General features: G+C 36.9%; 1 protein-coding gene across 1 annotated transcript in view; it reads right to left on the bottom strand.

Annotated features, from left to right (window-relative positions):
- mRpL19 (mitochondrial ribosomal protein L19) overlaps positions 1–23618 on the bottom strand; it is a 96180-nt gene that overhangs the window by 11777 nt on the left and 60785 nt on the right. Inside the window, exon 4 of the mRNA XM_090378900.1 lies at positions 12485–12619. Within this exon, the coding sequence (XP_090235026.1) occupies positions 12485–12619 (135 nt within the window). The remainder of the gene's footprint in view (positions 1–12484; positions 12620–23618) is intronic.

Raw genomic sequence — 23618 nt, 5'->3', positions numbered from 1 at the left:
ATGATATCAAGTACCGGTACAACTTAATGATGTTCCAGTTGTTATTCTGACCTGTGCAGTGGTCAGACCACACAATCAGTTTTCTTTCTTGGCCAATGGGTAGAGGCTCGTATGATGAGGTCACATATTTTAATATGCACGATCCAATTTCTTTAGATCCACGCTTGGCTAAGCTTTCATGCCATAAGAGCATGTTAGCCTGATATTCTGTCATATTGTGGATGCACAAGTTGTACGTCGAATATTGGCGCTGATAGTAAATATCAGAGTGCGTTAACATGGGCGTAAATAAAATCTGTTGTAAGTCAATGCAAAGTGTGACGAAATTCGCATTTTTTGAATCATTGGCAAGGGTTTTATATGCTTGGTCAGCCTTCGTGTGATGAATAAGACTTTCTTGTTCAATCTTATTCCGCTCTTCTTCGTTGTGAGCTAGTATCAGGCGGGCACAGTTTTTATCGCACTGTTCGCAAGTATCTGACCGCGGTGCACCAAATCGCAAATTGAACTCTCTTTTGAAAATTTTTCTGTACTTTGTGGAATTTGCAGGACTGTCAGGGTACTTTTCTTGAAATAGGCGATACATTTTAGTTAAGTTTAAGTCAGGGCTCAAAAAAGTTTCGATGAAGCATTTCTACTGTAGTGACTAACTTCAGTTGGGAAAGAAGCAATATGCTCTCTGATATTTGAGTTTACAGCTGCATCAACAGCATGTGGACGGCCGAAATGCAATCCCCTTTTATCTTTCGGTGCGACCTCCCCGTCTTTCATTTTTTGTTGTAATATCTGTACTCGTCTCAGGGAAATAGTAAATGCGTTGCACAATGTCTTCTGGCAAACAGGCTTCCCATTGAGACTATAATCAAAACCAGCCAATCGTGTTGAAGTCGAATCCGTTTTATTTGGACGTCTTCTTTTTGGCTCTCGTAACTTGAGCAGCAAAAGGGTTTGTTCATTGTAACTTACCTCATGAAACTGTCGGAATAAATCAAGGACCCATGGAAGGGTGAGGTCACTGCACCCTGACTTCTTGCACTTTGGTAAACAACCTCGAGGACTGGACGGTGGCTTTTTATCTGGAACAACTTTTCCCGTACGCCGATTCACGTAACTTTTACCACTGTCTTTCAAACATTTACGCTTTTTGTCTTTCCACTCCGCAATGTTCAACACCCGTTTACGATTGTTAATACTGTCTAAATCACTATTAGATACCTGCATTTTAGCAACAAACTTGACAGAACTGAAACCAAAATGAATTGTAACCTCTGGCTCACTGTTACACATCCAACGTTGCTCCACAACCTGAAATCGAGACATGCGCTCTTTAAACCGATTTATCACTATCTACCGGTGAGTTTGAGAACTAAAACTTTACACATTTCGATTCAGCAAGTCACAACCAATGTTATTCCACAAAAAAAAAGACTGCCAAAATAGTCACATCCAACGTTGTTCCAGCCATCAATTCAAATAGGTGCAGACAACAATTATGTATTCTGACTGCATATTTAAGTAGTAACATTTTTCTGCAGAGGTACAAAGGGGGCTCATGGGCTTCAATATAGAGACTATAGTTTGGAGATGTCCTATAACGTAGACCAAGATCCTATAAGCACCAAGAGCCATCCGCAGCACATTGTGTTGTACAGGATCGAGCCAACGCAATACACTCTTTTGGGCACAATCACATACTGGGGCACTGTAATCCAAACAGTATCTAATCAGAGCTCTATATAAGAGAAGCAAAGTAGTACGATCTTCTCCCCAAGACAGGGCAGATAGAGCTCTTAGTATGTTCAGCTTTTTTAGACAGATAGTATGTGTTACTTTAATGTGTTCAAAGAAGTTTAGCTTGCTGTCCAGTATCAATCCCAAGAATCTAATATTGTTGGCAATCAGGATGATGGAATTTGATATCCGAAGTTCAGGGTCTATATGTGATATAAGTTGATTGCAAAAGTGGATCGCAACTGTTTTCTGATGGGAAAACCGATATCCATTGAACTCGGCCCATTTTTGTACTTTATTGAGGGACATCTGCAATTGCTGTTCAATAGCTCTCATGCTCTGAGAATGGCAAGAAATAGAGAGATCGTCAGCATCTCTCTATTTCAGGTTTCCACGGTATTTGGAAGTTCTTTTGTAATGGAATCAATTCTAAGGGCAAATAGGGTTGCGCTCAATACCGACCCCTGTGTTACTCCTTCTTCTTGCAAGAATGTAGAAGAAAAGGAATTTTGGTATCGAACCTGGAAAAAGCGGCTCTGGAGGAAGTTCCTAATAAATATAGGCAGGTTGCCTCGTAGACCAAGATTATGTAGGTCACTGAGAATGCCATACTGCCAGGTAGTATCAAATGCCTTCTCTATATCAATGTAGACCATGACAAGGTATTCGTTTTTCACAAAGGCATTGCGAATTTCAGATTCGGCCTTAATCATTAGATCTAGAGAGGACCTATTTTTGCAAAAGCCATGTTGACAATTACTCAGTACATGTTGAGCTTCAATGATCTAAGTGAGTCGACTGTGGATCATTTTTTCAAGAATTTTACCAAGGCAACTTGACAGTGAGATTGGTCTGTAACTATTAGGACTGGAGGGATCTTTTCAATGTTTCAAAAAGGCCAAAGCTGTAGCATGATGCCAAGAGGTTGGATAAATATTTTCCAGGAAGATCCGGTTAAAGAAGACTAGCAGCATTTGTAAGTTTTTCTCATCGAGATGCTGCAGCATGACATAATATATGCCATCTGGCCCAGCGGCACTGTTTCGTGTTGTTCTGATGACTTGTAAAATTTCACAATATTCAAGAGGCTGATTATACAGAAGTGATAGTGAGGTTCTAAAGTTGATGGGTCTCTGTTCAGTGGTGGTCTTAATTTTTTGGAAACTGGGAGTGTAGCTTGATGCAGCTGAGACTTGGGCAAAGGTTTTGCCCAAAGCATTTGCTATATCTAGAGGACCAGAGAGTTCTTGCCCATTGTATGAAAGAGTTGGGGAAGGGATGATTGGAAACTTCCCAGAAAGCTGACTAATTTTCTTCCATATTAATCTGGAGTCGGTATTTCTGTTGATAGTACATGCAAACTGAGTCCAAGAATCTTTCTTGGCTTGCCTTTGAATGAACTGTGCTTTTGCCCTTAGCTTCTTGTAGCTAATTAAATTAGCTGTCATTGGAAATCTACGAAATAAAATGAATGCTTTATTTTTTTCCTTCTTTGCTTTCGTGCACTCTTCGTTCCACCATTAGTTGAAGTGTCATCGGGTTGGGGGATTGAATAATGGAATTGAGTATTTAGCTGCAATTAAAAGACAGGATGTGATATAATATGCTGTAGTTGAATAGTTTCTTTGTCCAGAGTAATTGCTGATTGAAATTTGGCCCATTTGGCTTTAGAAAATTTCCATTTCCTGCAGAGTTGGTCTAATGGTGGTTGTGTAGTGAGCACGTTACAAACAATTGGAAAATGGTCACTGCACATGGAATCATCCATAGCGGACCACTGAATATTGGAAACAGTATCGGGGAACAAATTGAGAGGTCAACTGCAGAAGTCTGTCCAGTAGGTAACTGTATATGAGTGTGTGCACCACTATTAAGAATGGTGAGGTTTTGTTTATCTAGTAGTTTCAATCAGTCGGTCTTGTCTATCTAATTTAGAGGATCCCCATAAAGGGTGGTGGCCATTGAAATCCCCTAGCAAGCAAACAGAGGAGGGTAGCTGTTTTAGAAGTTCTTCAAGATCATTATAAGAGTAGGTATAATTTGGTGGGAGATAGAGTGAGACTAGTGTAAACACAATCTGAGTAATCAGACGCACAGCAAAGGCTTCAATTTGGGTTTGGAGAATTATTTGGCTAGCAGGGATCTTTGAGTTAATCAAAATAGCTACACCACGAGCAGAATCGGATGTATTCCGATCTCTTCAATAGATTGAGTAGTTTTTTTATGGATACAGAAATCTGATTAGTTAAATAGGTTTCCTGCAGACAGAAACCCACTGGAGAGTACAGTCTAATTAAATACTGAATGTCATCGATGTTGCCTTGAAAGCCTCTACAATTCCACTGTAAAATATATGGCATTATTTGAATTTAGAAGAAGCTGTACCTGATGTAACTGTCTTATGGCGTTCTGGCTTTGGTTTGTCTCTTTTTGGAAAGGTAGGGCGACCTGTGTCCATATCTTCTTCTTCTTCTACAAATATTTCCAGAATCGGATCTTCCTGTTTAGATGAATACTCTGGATCCATCGATGTGTCCTGAATAATCTTTTTTTGATTATTTGAAGTAGTAGTAATCACTGGCGGAGGAGGAGATTTTACTGGAATCGTAAGAGGAGTAAATTGCTTGCTTGGTCTGAGTGCTTCAGGGTATTGGATTCTTGCTGAGAGAGGACAGCTCGTGCCCAGTCGGAGATTGATATGTTAGATGGAATGGTAAATCAGTTTACGTGGCTCTTGTCTGATATTTTTTCGCAATACTGGCATAGGTACGATTAGGTATACTGGGTGCAATTAATTTTCTTGCTTTCTGATAACTAACTTTGTTTTCAACTTTATATTTTACAATTTTTTTCTCCATTTTCCATCTCCCACATGTTTTAGAGTAAGCAGGATGGTTACCTTTGCAGTTGGGACAGGTCATTTCTTTCGCCAAACAGTCATCTTGATTGTGATCAGAAGATCCACAATTGGGAGGAACTGGGTTCCTTCTGCATGCCGGTTGAGAGTGGCCATACTTTTGGCAATTATAGCATCTCAACGGATTAGGAATATAAGGACGAATGCGACAAAGTAGATATCCTGTTTTTACTAATGAGAGTAGATTTGGACTGTTAAAAGTGAGAATGATATTTCTGGTGGGTGTAAGTATATTGTCCCTTTTGGTCATAATTTGTTTGACAGCAATTACGTTTTGTTCCTAAAGCTCTTCTTTAATTTATTCCTCTGTCACATTGAAAAGGTCCCAACTAGATATAACACCCTTAGATGTATTTAGGGTTGCATGGGGAGTTACCTTCACTGGAATTTTAGAAAAATTTGTCACTTTTAAGAGTTTTTCAAAATGCCTGCAGTTGACAGTTTCTACAAGTCCCCTGATTGCAGTCTCTTAACCGTCTTGGGAGACCCTGCAATACTTTCCAAGTGTTTTTTGTATTAAAAAGGGGGATAGCTTACTAAGAGGCTGTTCTGATAATGAGTGCATTATTAAGAATGCAGGAAACTCAGTTGTAGAGGAAATGGTTTTTAACCTCTTTAGTTGAGACAAGTCATGCTCATTTTCTGTCTCTGCTGACAACTTGTGGGTTCTAAAGTCGGAAACATATTGAGTTCCATATTGGCTCCTTTTAGCCCCTGGCAGATGAACTTTTCTGCCAAGGTTACCGGCCCTGCCATGGGGAGGCAGGAGCAGTGCCTGGAGTGACCAAGCGAAATTAGGAGTTAGTCTATTAAGTATGAAAAATTAAGAAAGGTTACTTTCCTTTCTTGCTCTCTACCAGTACTTCTGATACAAGAGCTGCTATTAAACAAAATGATGTTTTAAAGAGAGGAACGTAAAAAGAACTAGATTTCACCTTTCAGAAAGTCGCAGTGAAAGCACAAAGAGTAGTCGCTCAGTCACAATCGCTTGGCACCCGGGGCCAGTATCTGTAGAAAAGGCATGTAGAAGAAACAGAATGTCTATGAGACAGAAAGCGGAAAGACTCTGTTAGAGATGAGTCATGAATTAATCTAACTGCCCTCTTTTGAATGGAATCTAGAAGCTTGAGAGAGGTTTTGGGGGCACTGCCCCAGATGCAGGAACAATATTCCATGGTAAGGCAGATTTTAGATTTGTACACAGTGAACAGCTGTTTGAAAGAATAGGAAAGCATACATATGCATAACTAGAGCATTATGCTTTGTATTCAAGTTAATACTTAAATAATGTACACCCATCCAAAGAAGCCGTATATATTAAATCCAAATGAAGGCTTCCTGCCTCATGCCAAGTTCTTGATAATCACTAACTGACTAAAACTCTGTTTCACGTTCTAAAGTGTCACAGTTGACACTTCAGAACGTAATCACTAAGCAACAGACAATCATTTAAAAAAAGAAAACGAACTTCTAATATTTTCATGTCATAACTTTCACAATCAAAACACACATATCTCATTTATAAATTGTACTTTAAGTACAATTTATAAATCATTTAACTTCCTTAATGAAATTACACTTTAAATTCTAAGCTTTTCATTGGAATCAGTAAGCATAGAACCTTTGATAAATTTCTTTAATTTGAAGCAAACATACTGACTTCATCAGATATTCCTTGTTAAAACTGACAGGATTGTCAATTTTTAACAAGAAATATTCCTCATCAAGACAAAGAACTCTGTTTTACCCAAGGATGTACTTAATAAAAGATAAACAATAGAAATAATCAAAAAACTTTACCTTTTCTCCTACAAACGAACTGACCATATCAAATGAATTCAGCCTGAACAATGTGTATACTGTGTATCACTGTAACTTTATTAGTGCATAACTGCTCGTATCCTCAATGCAAAATAAACAGTATCTATATTCCTTTGTAGACAGAATCTTCCTTCCTTTTTTAGCAAACAAAACATTACCTCTCAAACAAGAAAACACCAATAATTCAACTAAAAATACACTATCCACAATAAACACACAGCTTTGTGCTAACAAGACTACGCTTTCCTAATAGCTGTTTTTTTTTTTTTTTTTTAATACATAATTTACATCACTCCACATACATATCATGTGATAAACTGTTCTGTTTACTGTACCACACAAGGAAGTTTAAATTCAGCTAACCATTTATCTACTTCAGTTCCATTTCTGCTTAACATAACAAACAATATGTGCAATAATGCCAAAAAATGTCAATGATCTAACTTATCTTAAAGTCAAATGACATTTAATGCAAGTTAAAAGTCAATGAAGAAACTTAATAAAAATGAATGCAACTTACTTTGCTCTACTCAATCATTTCTCACCTGTCGTGGCACTAGAAGCAGGAAAAGATGGATGCTCATACAAAGCACTGGTTATTATATAAAAAAGGTTTGTCATCACTCCAGACATGCATACAGCAAGAGGAGTTTTAATAATAGATCAAGTAAGTTTTGAGGCGAGGATTCAAAAACATGCGATATGTGCACCTTCCAAGAAACATACTGCCATGCACAGCATAACTGCTTATTTGAATTTATTGCAGAACCTCTAGTACTGCTAACTGTCTAGAACTGGTTGCTTTAATTACACCGCTCTGCATGGTTTTTAACGTTTGTAAACTAATAGCTGTTTTTGATGCTGATTTCAGAAATGTCATTTGTTTTTTTCTAACACTTACCATTTTTTTAAAAATCACTTAAGTTGATGTCATGAGTTGCATTATTGAATGTATTAAGTTAGGAGTAAATGTTGGGAATCTGTAAACTAATTCCTCTTCACACTCACATGTTAGCAACACTGCCTTCAGTTATTTGTTTCTTGACCATGAGAGCTCCATGCACAATGTTTATCAGTGTGATCTCAGTTTATTTTTGAGGTTAATGTGTCAAAACTTGTGGTGAAAAGTGAGTAAAATGTCTTCACTCAAGTGTTTCCAAACTAACAATCCAAACTAATTTGTTACATTTGTGGAAGTTATGCAGACTTAAGCAAAGATGTTACAGAATTTGTAAAAAATACGTATTGTGCTTAATTTGGAGTGAAGCTCGGTAAACAAGCTAAACAATGGGATTCACATAAAGTTTGCCAAACCTGTGTTGAAGCATTGAGATTGTGGGGAAATGGTAAAAAGAAGGCTATTCAATTCCCATGATTTGGTGGGAGCCTACAAATCATTGTGATGACTACTACTTTTGCTCAGTTAATGCAGAAGGATACAATGCTGAGAGTAAGAAGAGCACTGTGTATCCTAATATTCCATCTGTTATTAGACCAGTTCCACATGGAGACAACCTGCCGATTCCATGCCCTCCACTTATATTGGTATTGGTGTTTAAGGACACAAGGGCAAGTTTAAGGCCAAAATGTGCCAGGTTCTATATTATTATCCTAAAGTAATATAATCTGTTCCTTTTTGGTATCAAAGGAATTCATATATATGTATTTGTTTCAGAAAGGTATAGAGTTCAGCTAGGTTAGCACTATTTCCAATCATGTGGGTAAGCGATAACAGTTCTTGCAGTTGTGATTGGAAGTGGAAAGTACTTTTTCTGAAATGGGAATAGTGAGGAACCTAAAAGTATATGCTTGAATGTAAGTGGTAATGTACAATGCAAGCATCAAGGTGGGTCATTCCCCATGAGTAGAAACATATTGTGTTAGGTGCGCATGTCCTATTCTTGTTCTTGCTAGTACAACTTCTTCCTGTCTAATTTGTCTGAAGTTGGAAATCCATAATGCTGGTTCTTCTTTCATTTGGAGCAATTTGTTCTTTGTGACTTCCATATTTCTGACCACTGAAATATACAGACTTTTTTATATGCTTTAAATAATCTATATATGGTACTTGGTAATTTTCTGGTGTTTTACTGTTTGATTTTTTGATTGCCTGATCTGCTCTCTCATTACCTACAATACCAGAATGCCCTGGAATCCAGCAGAATTTCACTGAATGATTCCTACTTCGTAGATGGTTTAAACAGGAAATGATTCGTTTTTTTTAATGGGATGTGATATTGAAAACTGATTGCCCGATGCACACACTGCACTCATGGAATCGATGTATATTACACTGCTAGCATTGTAGAAAGCATTAATATTCTGTAAAGCTAATTTAATCGCACATAACTCTGCAGTATAACTGCTACATTCAACTGGTAGTGATATGGAGGCTGTAAAAGAAGGAAAGACAGCTGCATCACCAATGGCAGAACCTATTTTTGAGCCATCTGTATATATTAGGCAACTTTGCATATTGTTGAGGGCATGTTCTTTATGTAGTTGTTTGATATTTTCACTTTGCAGGGATTTCTTTCCGCACTGCTGAAAGTGGGTATCACAATGAGGGAGATTTACAGACCAGGGTGGATCAGGAACATCAGTCTCTTGAAGTATGTTATCAAAGTCAATATTCCAGGTGTGAAGCAAATCTTTTATTCTAATGCCAGAGGGTCTATTTTCAGTCGGTTTACTGTTATAGAATTCTGTCCATTCAGGGTTGGAAAGCAACAGTCAAACAGAATGGACTGGAAGGCTTTGAATTTTAGCTGCATAATTAAGAAGCAGCATTTTCCTTCTAAGGTGAAGTGGAGGTTTGTGTGCCTCTACATAAAAACTCTGGACAGGGGATGTTCTAAACGCGCCCAGAGCAGTACGAGGAGCACTGTGTTGGATGGTATTAAGTCTGATTAATACACTTTTCCTAGCTGAGTCATATACAACAGCACCATAATCTAAACGAGACCTGATAATAGCACGATACAAATGTAATAGTGTATCTATCAATACCCAGTGTCATAGCAGAAATGGACCTAAGTATATTAAGTTTCTTTAAACAAATAGTTCGGAGGTATGTAATACGTGAAACAAAGTTAAGTTTGGTATCCAATATTAAACCTAGGAAACAAATGTTACTGGTGAGAGGGATCAAATGGTTTTTTAATCTGAGTTCTGGTTCTGGGTGTAGCTTACCTTTTTTTGTAGAAGTGAACTACAATTGTTTTTTGTTCTGATAAATGATATCCAATCTGCAATGCACATGTCTCCAACTTATTTATGGAAAGTTGCAGCTGTCTTTCAATGGTATGAATATTTTGTGAACGGCAAGATATAGTAGAATCGTCAGCATACATATATAGTTCTACAGTATTGGGGATGTCCTGTGTTATGGTGTTCAGTCTAAGTGAAAAAAGGGTAGAGCTAAGTACTGATCCTTGTGGGACAAGGATTAGTACTTAGCTCTACCTTTTTTCACTTAGAACTTCTTCTTGAGTGTAGGACTGAGAAAGTACAGATTGATAGCAGACCTGAAAGGTTCTGTGTTGAAGAAAATTTCTAATGAATTCTGGTAACTGCCCTCACAATCCTACAGAAAAAAGTTCTCTCAATATGCCATACCTCCGGGTAATGTCAAAAGACTTTTCAATATCGAGACTTGCCATTACAAGATGTACACATTTTGACATAAGCATTACGGATGTTAGTCTTGGCTTTCACCATTAGATCCAAAGTGGATCTATTTTGTCGGAATTCAAACTGGTTATTATTCATCAGTGCTTTAGTTTCAAGAACCCAGGTAAGTCGTCTGTGTAGCATTGTTTCTAGGATTTTACTTAGGCTGCTGGTTAGAGAGATAGGTCGGTAATTTTCTGGAAGTGAGTGATCTTTTCCTGGTTTAGGAAAGGCTAAAATAATGGAGTGATGCCAGGAAGACGGATATGTACCTTCAAGAAAAATTTGGTTGTAGAACATTATTAGTAAATTCAAAGCCATACTGTTTATATGTTTCAGCATTACATAATATATTCCATCAGGTCCTGCTGCACTGTTGGGTGATCTATTTAATGCTGTTTGCAATTCAAATAGGTTAAATGGTTGATTATAGGCAAGATATTGGGTAGTATGGAATTTTATCTTGTACCTTTCAGCTGAAGCTTTGATTTGAAGAAAGGAGTTGCCATATGCTGAAGTGGCAGATGTCTGGTGGAAAGTCTCTGCAAGGGTGTTAGCTATTTCTTCAGAAGAAGATATTTCCTGTCCATTTTTGATTAAGATGGGAGAAGGAGGTAGATATTTTCCATTTAATTGCCAAATTTTTTTTCCATATGAGCCAACTGCTAGTGTCCTTTGTAAACTTATATTGGAGAATGTAGCAGTAGAGAGTGCTGAAAGAGAAGCTTCTGATGATGAAACTGAAGTCTACATGCTGGAGACTGAGTCCAGCCTTCAACTGTTTCCACAGCATGAATTCAATGATCTGGTAAGAGATTTAAATTTACCAAAGGAATCTGCAGAACTCATTGGTTCTAGACTTAAGTCAAAATCTTCTAGTACATGGGATGTTTTTCTCATGGTAGAGACAGAGAATAAGAATTAGTCCCCTACTTTTCTGAGGACTAATGACTTAATGAACTATTTAAGAATTAATTACAACCCTACACAGTAGAGAATTTTTATTGACTCATCAAAGAGGAGTCTCAAAGGTGTGTTGCTCCAAAATGGAAATAAATATAGGTCAATTCCAGTAGTTCATCCTGTGCATTTGAAAGAAACATAGAAGAACTTGAAGAAGTTGACAAATATTTAGTATGAAGAACATGCTTGGTTGGTCTGTGCTGACTTTAGGCATATCACTAGGACAACAATCTGATTACACAAAAATGCCTTGATTTTTGTGTGAGTGGGACATTCAGGCAAGGAGTAAGCACTGCAGTGTAAAGGTCTGGCCAAAGAGCAGCAGTTTGTTGCCTGGGTCAAAGGACTTAGTTCATAAACCACTGGTAAATCTAAAACTTCATGTTGAGTATGGTGAAACAGTTTGCAAAAGATTTACCTCAGGAAGGTTCCTAATTCAATTATCTATGTACTAAATTCCCATTGATCACCAAAGAGAAGTTGAAACAAGGTATTTTTTTACTGGACTTCATATTCACAAACTGATGAGGGACCAAGATTTTGAGGGAAATATGAATAAAAGAGAAAAACAAGCATGGATTAGCTTCAGATCTGTTGGAGAAAACTCCTTAGGGCAAAGACTACAAGAATATAGCTGAAAATATGTTGGCAAAATTCAAGAAGCTGGGCTGCAATGTGAGTGGCAAGGTACAATTTTTACACTCCCACATTGAATACCTCCCAGAAAATTTTAAGAAGTGTTAGTGAAGAAAAGGGTGAGAGGTTCCACCAAGACATTAAGGAAATGGAGATGAGGTACCAGGGGAGGTGGAATGTCAACATGATGGCTGACAATTGCTGGATGTTGAAGATCGACTGGAAAGTAGAAGGATCTGCAAAAAAATTACATAAAAGTAAATTTGACCCCTTGTAGTTCAGTTTTTAAAATGAGAGGTGAGTGTTTAGTGGACTTTTTATCACACTGCCCCTTTTTAATAGTGTTTACAACATGTATTTAAATATAAAGTCTGGTAAAATTAGTATTTTGTTGTACTTTCAGTGCACAAATTCTGCACTGATTAACAAATTTGTGAAAAATCAAATTTTCCTTCATGATTTTGGAAGAAACCTGAAGTGATGGAAACAAATGAAAGCCAATTCTGAAATCAGCATTAGAAAATGATTCAGAAACACCCTTTATAAACAAAACATCAGTGAAATTTTTTCAAAATGCAGAGTAGTGTAATTTAACTTTTTAAAAAATCCTACCCTCCTATGAAGTGTACCCTTTTTGTTGTTATTTCACTGCAACTGTCTCTTTGCAGCTCTTTCACATTTAATTCTGAAGTAAATTCCTTTATAATATATATATATTTTTTAAAATCTAACAACACTGATTACCTTGATGGTCAATGACATTGCGGAGAGTAAAGTTAGCTCTGAGTCCAACCCCTTCTCTTGCAATACAGATTCCAACAAACTTGTTTTTCTTTCCAGGAGCATAACAATCAGAAACTGTTACTGACAGAATAGAACCTGAAGAGAGAAAGATATAAGGAAAATATTACCATATTTATATGCACATTCTTTCCCCCATATCAAATTTTTTTTTGTTTTCATCCCTAAATCAGTTACTTTCCCAAGGTGCAATAAATATATAAATAATATGGCAGATTTGTAGAGTTAATAGCAGCTACTAAGGAGAAATAAAATGGAACTGGGAGCAAATGATAAAGTACATTTTTAGATGAAGAGGAAATAATATTTGTTCTGTTTGTGTCTGTTTGTGTCTGTTTTTTGTTTGTTTGTTATTTGGTTTTTAGGAGCATTAGCAACTAAGGCCATACTGCTCTGGGGATATGCGGTGGTCATTCCCTGACCTTTCCGCATCCTCCATATTTGGTGGTCACGGGCTCGAACCCCAGTCTAATCAAGAAGCATGTGCAACACACTACTGCTCCTGCCCACCTGGCTACGGAGGCACCATGTTTGTGTCAAGCAAGGTCAGATATAAGGTTAATCCAAGTAAAGAAATGTGAAATCTGAGTGCCATAGAAGATGCCACAGCTTTAGCTAGAATGCTCCATAACCACATTCCTGTGCAAATGAATGACATTCCTAGACTTTTTATTGAAATTAATGGGAACTAATTAATGCATGAAATGCAGTAAACTGTATTTTAAAAGGTTTTTCTGCATTCATATGTGTTTATTTATTTTTTTTGTTCTGTTCAATTACATAGTATTGTCTATTCCAAAATCTTTACATTGCATGAATTGTTTTAAAATGACTATATACACCAAGTCAACTTTATATGAAAAAACTATCACTGCGCAGATCACTCAAAAATCAAAAGTAACTATCTTTTTCCCAAATAAATTGTCTTAAAAACCATAAAACAACTACCCATTTAAATTAACATAACCTTCTTTTAACAAGCACAAATACTGGACAATACTGAACAACTCTTGATAAATAGTAACAACGATACTACTTAGAGGGTGCTCACTGTCTTTACAAGTTCCAGCTGTGTATTATAAGCTCCAAAAAAAAGCACGTGTTTTGCCATTTTATTTACTTAATTGTCATATTATATTTTACTTTATAAGTAGCTTTATAGTTCTAGTTAAGCTCGTTACTTTTATTTTTAATTTAGACAGAGTTTTTGTAGGTTACTACTTAATATATGTAAAACCGTTGTTTCGTTCAAATCTTGCAGCCATTGTTATAGTACAGTGTGAATGGTACGGAATTCAAATTTTTAATTGTGGTAAATAGGTTTCTCTAACGTAAAACTAGATAGCGTAATATATATCAATGCATTTAGGAATCTATTAGATAGTGTAGTATTGATGATTAATTAATTAAATTTATTAATCTTATTAATTTTCATTGTTAAATCAATAGTTCAAATATCATGCCCCAGACTAGAACAGCAATGCAAAGGGCACAAAGTGGCAGGAGCACTGTGGCTCGGGGGAAAATTCTCTAACGCATCACAGCTTAAAAAACTGAGCAGCTTATGAAATATTTACAGAAATTTCTGGAATAGGACATGATCTCACCAAGAAGGATGTCTTTGTGTATGTTAGGTGCAGAGTGTGTCAAGAAATTAGGCACCAACTAGGCGTCCTGATGGGCACTTATGAGATTTTGAAAATTCGGGTAGATGCCCTAGAAGGTATTAAAATGGGGGACCCATCAAACTCTCAGCTGCCCAACTCAACACAAGAGCTCACTCTTGTGCATCAGGCAACACAGCAGCAATCTCAAAGACAGAATGCACCGGACCCACAGGAGTTAGTTATAGTTGGTGACTTTATTGTCAGGGAGACAGGTAATATACTGCGTAAAAAGGTAATATACTGCGTAATAGGTGGAACAGGACCAGGGTATGTCTTCCAGGAGAAAAGGTTGATGATGTAGAGCAAATATCATCCTTTAAGGGTACAAAGGGTGTATTGTTGTACACATTGGCACTAATGACATTAAGAGTAGGAGATCTGCAGACTTACTTAACAAGTACAGGTCAAGGTTGAAAAAAGTCGTGAGTTAGGGTTAAATTTGAAAGTGTCTGCAATTCTTTTCAAACATGATAGCAGGGAGTACATGTGAGAGCCGTGTCAATTAATTCGGCCCTGGAGAGACTGTGCAAGGCTCATGGGATAGAATTTTTCTCAGCTTGATCTGTGCTTGTTAACAGGAGAAACTGCTTTTACAGGGATGGGATACACTTAAATAGAAGGAGTGCAAGAATATTTGCTGATGCTATCGAGGCAGTGTTAGGTGGTTCGGAACACTGCTAGCTTGGGGGGGGGGGGATTCACAGATTAAAGATTAGCAGTACTGCAGGAGGAAGTGAAAGTGATTCTTGCACTGCTTCTATTGGGCTACTCATTCCAAGAAAACTCATTCCATTGCTCAGAAAGAAAATTGCTGGGGATATCTGGAACTGCTGGGAATCATGGAAAAAGTAAATACATGGGCTGTGTTAGAGTAACTAAGAATAAGAACAGGTGTATGTATACTTGCATGTACACCAATGCTAGGAGTATAGTAAATAAATTTGATGAATTTGGAATGCAGAATTGGAATTTGGGGAGTACAATATGCACAGAAAGGACAGGCAGGATAAGAAGGTAGGAGGGGTTATGCTCTTACAGAGAAATAACATGAAATAATAACGAGAAATAATAGAGGCAACCAGAGAGAGAGAGAGAAAGAGAGTAATACTCTTGATCAGGTTATCAGCAGTGATTATTCATGCATTAAGAATTTGCAGATATAGGAACCACCAGTTGGTAGTAATCACAGTGTACTGATGTGAGATATAATTAAAGACGTAACTACCATCAGGCGTAAAGGGAAGGATTTTGGCTTTCGCAGAGGTGACTACAGTGGTCTCAGACAGTTTTTAACTTCTGTACAGTGGGACCAACTGATGGTGTTACCAACAGCAAATTCTAAATGGAAAGCATTCAAGGAAGTAATCATGGAAGCTACTAAGCTTTTCACATCGATTAAGAAATACAAGGTTTAGGCCTAAATGGATGTAGATGTATTAATGTGACTCGTGTGTGTGTGTGTGTGTGGTATGGGTGTTTAATGGCACACAAGCTGCTGTGGCTATATTGCACCTATTCATATGAATGTTGAAAAAATAAAAATAAATAATTAATGTGAAGACAGAGTTCAATCTCATTTCACATCAGAAACTAATCATAGTCGTTCATACATTCCTATTTGTTTCAAATAACAGAAAAGTTCATTAATATTTGCATTTTCACCAATGATATCATTTAATGTTATCCATTCTCAGATATTAGCCAGAGTATGACATACTGAAGTTCGATGTTGTCGATAATGTGGACAGTCAATCAAAATACGTTTGACTGTTAGATGCTCAGAGCAATGTGGACAGTCAATCAAAATATGTTTGACTGTTAGATGCTCGGAGAAGTGTGAACACTGAGGAGGATCATCGCCTGTGAGTAGATAGAGATGAGTCAGATGACTATGTCCTATTCTAATCCTTGTGAGTACCACTTCTTGTTGAATTGTCTGAATACATGAGTGCCAAAATTTTGGGTACTGTTTAAACTGGAAAAGTTTATTATTTGTTTGTTTATGCCATAGCTCTGTCCACTGTGCATGGTTTGCTGTTTGAATTATAATATTATAATCAGAAACTGGAATAAAGACAGAGGTTAAGTCTAAGGTTGACGGATTTTTAGCAGAAATATCAGCCAGCTCATTCACTTTAATGCCTGAATGCGCTGGAATCCTGCAAAAGTTCACTCGTTGCTGACTATCTTCAATTTTCAACAGCAAATTCCTGATTTGATTTACAGGGTGATCCTTATGAGAGGGATTCTGCATTGCTCTAATTAAGCTGAAAGAGTCAGTGTAAACTAAATATTTTGCAGGTGGGTGAAGAGTCAAATTTTCTAGAGCTAATTGTACTGCATATAATTCCGCTGAAAAGCTGCTGTACTCAGGTGGAAGAGAAGATGATATGATAGCAGAGGGAAACACTGCTGCTGCTGCTGCTCCAACAGTTGAATCAGATTTGGAACCATCAGTATATATTGGTAAGAAGTCAAAATAGTTCTGAATATGGCTAGCATGGAGTTGTTGCACATTCAGAGTCGGTAGACGATTCTTTCCCCATTGAACAAAATAATTATCACAGGTCTGTTGAGGAAAAGGAGTCCATGGTGGGTGAGAATAATTCTTTATCTGCTGCCTACTGTGGAGAGGAACATTCCAATTTTGTGATAAATCAAGGAGTCATAGGCCTGCTGGTTGAAATTTATTTGATTTATTTCTATAGAGACTGTATAATGGTGGATTAAAGCGATATGGCTGAATGGGGTGCAGAGAACAGTTTTGTTAAATACGACTGCATATTTAAGTAGTAAAATTTTTCTGCTGAGGTACAGAGGGGGAGCTCATGAGCTTCAATATATAGACTATAGGTTGGATATGTCCTATAAGCACCAAGAGCAATCCGCAGCGCATTGTGTTATACAGGATCGAGCCAGTGCAATACACTCTTTCGGGAAGAATCAAACTGTTTATGCTTTATGGAATCATAAAGCATAAACAGGAGTTTTGGGGCATGTAATCCAAATGGCATCTAATCAGTGCTCTATATAAGAGAAGCAAAGTTGTATGATCTGCTCCCCAAGTCAGAGCAGATAGAGCTCTTGGCATGTTCAGCTTTTTCAGACAGGTAGTATGTATTACTTTAATGTGCTCAAAGAAGTTTAACTTGCTGTCCAGTATCAATCCCAAGAATCTAATATTTATGGCAATCGGGATGATGGAATTTGATATCCGAAGTTCAGGGTCTATATGTGATATAAGTTGATTGCAAAAGTGGATCGCAACTGTTTTCTGATGGGAAAACCGATATCCATTGAACTCGGCCCATTTTTGTACTTTATTGAGGGACATCTGCAATTGCCGTTCAATAGATCTCATGCTCTGAGAATGGCAAGAAATAGAGAGATCATCAGCATAAAGATAGGTTTCCATGGTATTTGGAAGTTCTTTTGTAATGGAATTAATTCTAAGGGCAAATAGGGTTGCGCTCAATACCGACCCCTGTGGTATTCCATCTTCCTGCGAGAATGTAGAAGAAAAGGAGTTTTGATATCGAACCTGGAAAGAGCGGCTCTGGAGGAAGTTCCTAATAAATATAGGCAGGTTTCCTCGTAGACCAAGATTATGTAAGTCACTGAGAATGCCATGACCGCAGGTAGTATCAAATGCCTTCTCTATATCAATAGAGACCATGACAAGGTGTTCGTTTTTCACAAAGGCATTGAGAATTTCAGATTCGGACTTGATCATCAGATCTAGAGAGAGGATCTATTTTTGTGAAAGCCATGTTGATAATTACTCAGTAGATGTTGAGTTTACAACAAGAGTAACAATATCAATGATTTCTCATCTAACTGCTGTACCATCATGTATACATGAAAGTTTACTGCAATGCATATACTGCTATGATCTCTAGATTAGTCTGCAAGGGAACCTGTTGCGTAGGTATACTTGACTTTACTAAGATTGCTACTCCACCGCATGCTGCACTGTTGGTAATCCTGTCCTTTCTGTATATATTGTAATGTTTTAGTGTTATTTTATTCTGAGGTTTACGATACGTTTCTTGCAAACATAGACTAATCGGATTATACTGTCATAGGAGATCGTAGATATCTTCAAAATTGCTGTGGAATCCTCTACAGCAATTTTACTTTTACAGTTCCAATGTAAAAGTGTATTCATTATTTGGTTCTGTTAGTATTTTCATCTTGTTTTCTTGAAGTTGTTGTCTTGGGGTTTTATGTTTTTTGTCTTCCTTTTTTATGGGAATATGGCTTTCTGGTATCCATCTCTTCTTCTGCAAAAATTTCTAGTACTGTTTCTTCCATTTGATTCTTTTCTTCTACTTCCATGTTGTCCATTTTTTTCCCATTTACTTCAGTGGTTCTATCTTGTTTTGTGGATTTGGTGGTTTCTCTAGTTGGTGGTATCATAATGGGCATGTTTATTGCCTGTTCTGCTTTTTGTTTGGTTCAATGAGCAGTGAACGTGCCCAATCTGAAATGGATTTTTTTGGTGGGATCGTTTGTTCTGTCTGTATTTCTATTGTTTTATAAGTTTGTGTTACTTGTGCATAAGATGGTCTATTTGTTCTTTGTGGTTGTATTGTTCTTTTAGCTTCTTGATATGCTACGTTGTTTTCCACTTTATATTTTTGTATTCTCTTTTCTCTCTTCCACTCTTCACATTCTTTCGAGTAGGCATTATGTTCTCCTCTGCAGTTGGAACATCTTGAATTTTGTGCTGTACAGTCTTTTTGTTTATGTTCTTGTGACCCGCATTTTGCACATATAGCAAGACCTCTGCATACTGCTTGAGAGTGTCCATTCTTCTGACACTTAAAATGTGACTATATTCAGGAAATATAGTCACATACTGAGGAGCGATGTCCCAATTTGTCTCAAATGTAAAATAATGAACCAATGTATACTACCCACCATAACTTATGGAAGTGAAACTTGGGCACTCACCAAAAGAATGTAAGAGAAGCTGAGAACTACACAGCAAAGAATGGAACAAATTATATTGGGAATCAGATTTTTAGATAAGAAGAGAAACACGTGGATTAGGCAGCAAACTCAAGTAAAGGACATTCTTATCAAAACTAAAGAACTAGAATGGTCTTGGGCAGGACACATAGCTCAAAGACATGATGACAGATGGACTAAGAGAATAACAGAATGGTACCCAAGAGGAGCTAGAAGAAAATCTGGAAGACAACGACAGAGATGGACAGATGAAATTCATGAGTTTGTGGGTGGTAAATGGATGGCCATTGCACAAAACAGAAGGAACTGGAAAGTTGCTAGAGAGGCCTTCATCCTGCAGTGGATTAAAAATGGCTGATGATGATGATTATGCCAACTTACAAAATTACAGGAGAAAATCAAAACATGTAGGCATGGCATGCTGTCCAAAGGTGTGAGAATGCTTCAAGACAGTGCCCCAGTTCACACTTCTGAAATTGCAACAACACAAGTGGCCACTTGTGAAATACTGCCCCATCCAGCCTACTCACCCGATCTTGCACCATCTAACCTCTTCTTGTTTCCTGCCCTCAAATCATTTCTTCGGGGAGACCCACTTCCCTGACGATGAGACACTCGTTTCTGCAACAGAGTCATGGTTCAAAGACCAACCTCACCACTTCTACAAAAACGGTATCCGTAGCCTCATCCATCGATGGATAAAATGTGTAAATCTGCAGGGTGGCTATGTAGAGAAGGACTAAAACCTGTGCCAAGAATCAACAGGCTAGCACCTCTGCAGCTAGGTCAGGGCGATTCTTTATTGAACCCACAATATAAAATTGTTTTGACAATTACCATATCTGATGGCATATAAGACACATGGGCATATAGGATGCACCCCCCACTTCAGAAAGGAAAATTAAGGAAAAAAAGTTTCAGTATATTCAGGCATTTAATATTAATTCTAATGTGTATAGTAGAAAAAAGCTCATCCTAAACATGTGATCAGAACATCAATAAAAATACTAATACTGCATAGTAATACATCATTTAATTATTATTATTAATTTACCAATACAGTAATTTAAAAGAGAAATAAAAGAATCTTAGCTGCATTAGAAAACATTTTATATGAAGCAAACTACACTAGAATTGAAAATGAACAAAAAGACAGTGAGGGAATGGTAAAAAACATTAGTGTTCTGCAAACAGAAAGTTCAGTCATTTTGAAAACCAAAAAAATCATTGCCTTCAAATCCCAAAAACTCTTCCTCGCTAATGTTGGTATCACTATCTTCAAATAACGCAGTGTCTTCAGTGCCATCAAGGGCATTACTAATTCCAGTCTTCTTAAAAGACTTTATATTTTACCACTTATATTTCTCCAAGATTCCTTAACCCATCCATACATCTGTGCAGTGGTGGGCCTCTTCATTTTTCCTGTGGGTGTGAGGTCATGATCCAGTTCTCCCATCCATTTGTTCCACTGTTCTCACATATTTTGCTTAAATGGACATATCCTTGTTTATGGATATATCCAAAGGCTGCAATTGGCTTGTCAGTCCACCAGGAATAACAACTACCTGTGTATTCAATTCCCTCACCCTCTTTTTAATGACTTCAGTTCTATGGGCTCTGAAATGGTCCCAAATGAGAAGAGATGGTTTCCTTAAGAGCCCCCAACAGGACCACCATTTATTACATGAGAAAATTTCCTTGATCACACATTCATATTTTCCACTATCCTGGAAAAACTACTGCAATTTTCAGAGGTTTGAAAGTTTTTCTCTAGTATGGAGCTAAGATGAAGCTGCGTGCAAAATTTCATTAAATTTGGTCCAATAGAAGATAAATTAAACTGGAATAAATTTTCGTAATGCTTTTCGCATGATGGCTTTTCATTACAAAATTTTTGGAATAACGCCAGTAAAAATGTTTATAACATCAAAAATGGTGGTAGTTTTGTGCCATCAGCACAGCAGGCCCAAACTGGTATGCTATTAACACCGTTCTTTATTTTATTTCAGTCACCCACAATGATTACAATTCATTGTCATGATTTATAATCATTTGTCACTTCACACATAATTACAGTACACGGAGACACACACTAAACATCACAAAAGACCGCACAGAACTAACTGGCCCGCCAGTCGTGCCATTTTTTTAAAGGATCGGTGAACTATTGAGAAACCTGAAGAAGAATCTTGAAGCTTCCATCCATTTCTAAGGCTTTTCCTGTGTTCCCTGGCTTTTGAAACTTCTTGGAACTGATTCCAAACAACTCTGCAAGTCCAAAAGTATCCTAGGGTGTCCCGTTATCCTTCAGAAACGAAAATATTCTGACCGAATGGTGAAATACAACCTGCCCACTCGCCTCGATGCCGATGAGGGAGGGAGGGCTCACTTCCATATATAGGATGCGGGGTGATTTTTCAAGACACTTTTTCGGAAAAAAAAGTGGGCCTCATATGCCGTCAAATACAGTGTATAAAATATAAACTATAATAAAAAATAAAATATAATAAAAATAGAAACTTGAACAAATTAATTTTCAATTAAATTTTCTCAATATTTTGTAATATACCATACCTAAGGACATACAAATTTTTTATCATATAAACCTGCTTTACAATCCTTAAATACAATTTGAATTTAATGTTATAAATTCTGAGTCCAGTAGAATCATTAAGCCACATTTAGAAACAATATGTCATATTCTTAAGTTAAAAAACAATATGGGTGCAATGGTTTTGCCCATTTTTTCATCAGTCTACAATTTTAAGCACAATTTGCAACATTACAAACCAGGTGGTGATCTGGAAGTGATGCAAATTTCATTGTTAGTGGACTGGTTACTTACCCGTGTCATTCATGATTAATTTTCCAAAAATGCTTTCACAATATGGCGAACTCTATATTTGCTACTCTAGAGCTAGTAATGGCAAAAACTTTATTTGGTACCATAATACAAAACACATTATCTATTCTGAAGCTACACAATAATAAAATATCGTCCAGCACTAATAAAATGAAATATAATAAATATTTTGTTTGTTGTTCTAAGTTTTGTAATTTATTTAAATGTTTAATTTGCAAATTTTTTTGGTTTAATCAATAGCTCAAGGTTTACTTAGGTGATCCAGAGCTGTATTACATAGGGCAAATAAAGTAATTATAGGCCTTCATATAATTTTGATTACTGCAACATACACCAGGTACTTTAGCTAGTGAAAAATAAGTGACCCTGTATCTGGGATATCCCTAATGGTGAACTGCCCTCTGGGCAGTTCACCATTTTCTCGTGCAAAAGCTTAGCAGATTTTGACAAAGGTCCAGAAATGGCCTGCATGCATTACAGCCAGAAACAACTAAACAACATACACACTGCATAAACTTAACATTACACACATTTCTGGCCTTTTATAAAGTTTTATATTCATCACAGTGTACCAAGGTGGAGCTGGGCTGACATTCCAGGTGCCGCCTTGCATAAGACACTATATGTGTCTACATGTCATGCGTGCATTACGTAAATGCACGCATGACATTTCTAAACATTATCTGTTGTTAGAGTTCTTGTAGAGAATTTCACTAGTATAGCATCAGACTTTCCCACTGCTTGCACAGATTTTGAAACAACAGCATAAATCATGTTATCTCCAATGGATTTATCAATATTATAAAAGGATTTGAACCTAATAATTCCAAAATGCAATTTATTTTTATTATTGTTTCAGAAACTGACTAAATAAGAAATTCTTATTAAAATGGATTTTTTTTTTGCATCTATTCTATTCATTCAAGATATCAGAGAAAGCAAAAGAAAGTGTTCTTTGTTCATGATGAGATATACCCACTTTTTGGTCTTCTACACAATATTCGCTTATGGAAATACCTAAATTTGTTTAACATTAATGGCTCATGTGTAAGAACCAATACTGAACTTGCTTCAGAATTCTAAAGCTGTTACTTAAACTTTTAATGAAATAAGAAGATTCTAAATTACAACAGCCAGTTAACTACTTCACACTTATAAATGCATGGGCTACAATTAGTATTAGTACAAGTACTGAAACCTGATCCAAGGAAGCAAAGCTTATATATCACAAGAGCCTCAAAAATAAAAATAAAAAATAAAAATTACTCATTTCATTTCATTTGCCTGGGTCATTCTATAATAATTTGTTCAAACATTATTTACATTTACACAAACTATCTACTTCAACAACAGATAGACGTTTATTCCAAGAAGCAATTACTCTCTGGCCAAATGCAAAACATCTATTGCATTTGGCCAGAAAATGTGCCAAAAGGCTGTTTTCATTCATGAGACTAAAGGAATTCTGAAATTTAACATACCTTTGTACAGGGTGATTCACTTGCAGGAGGTTTAGGGGGCACAAAGACGAATCGGAATCACATAGCATTGCAGGGTTCGAAATGCTTTCATC

Source organism: Mastigoproctus giganteus, chromosome 8, assembly GCF_048544385.1.
Source record: "Mastigoproctus giganteus isolate SK-2022 chromosome 8, ASM4854438v1, whole genome shotgun sequence".
NCBI classification, from domain to species: domain Eukaryota; kingdom Metazoa; phylum Arthropoda; class Arachnida; order Uropygi; family Thelyphonidae; genus Mastigoproctus; species Mastigoproctus giganteus.
Note: the sequence above shows the minus strand (reverse complement) of the source record. Positions and strands in the feature narration are given on the sequence as shown.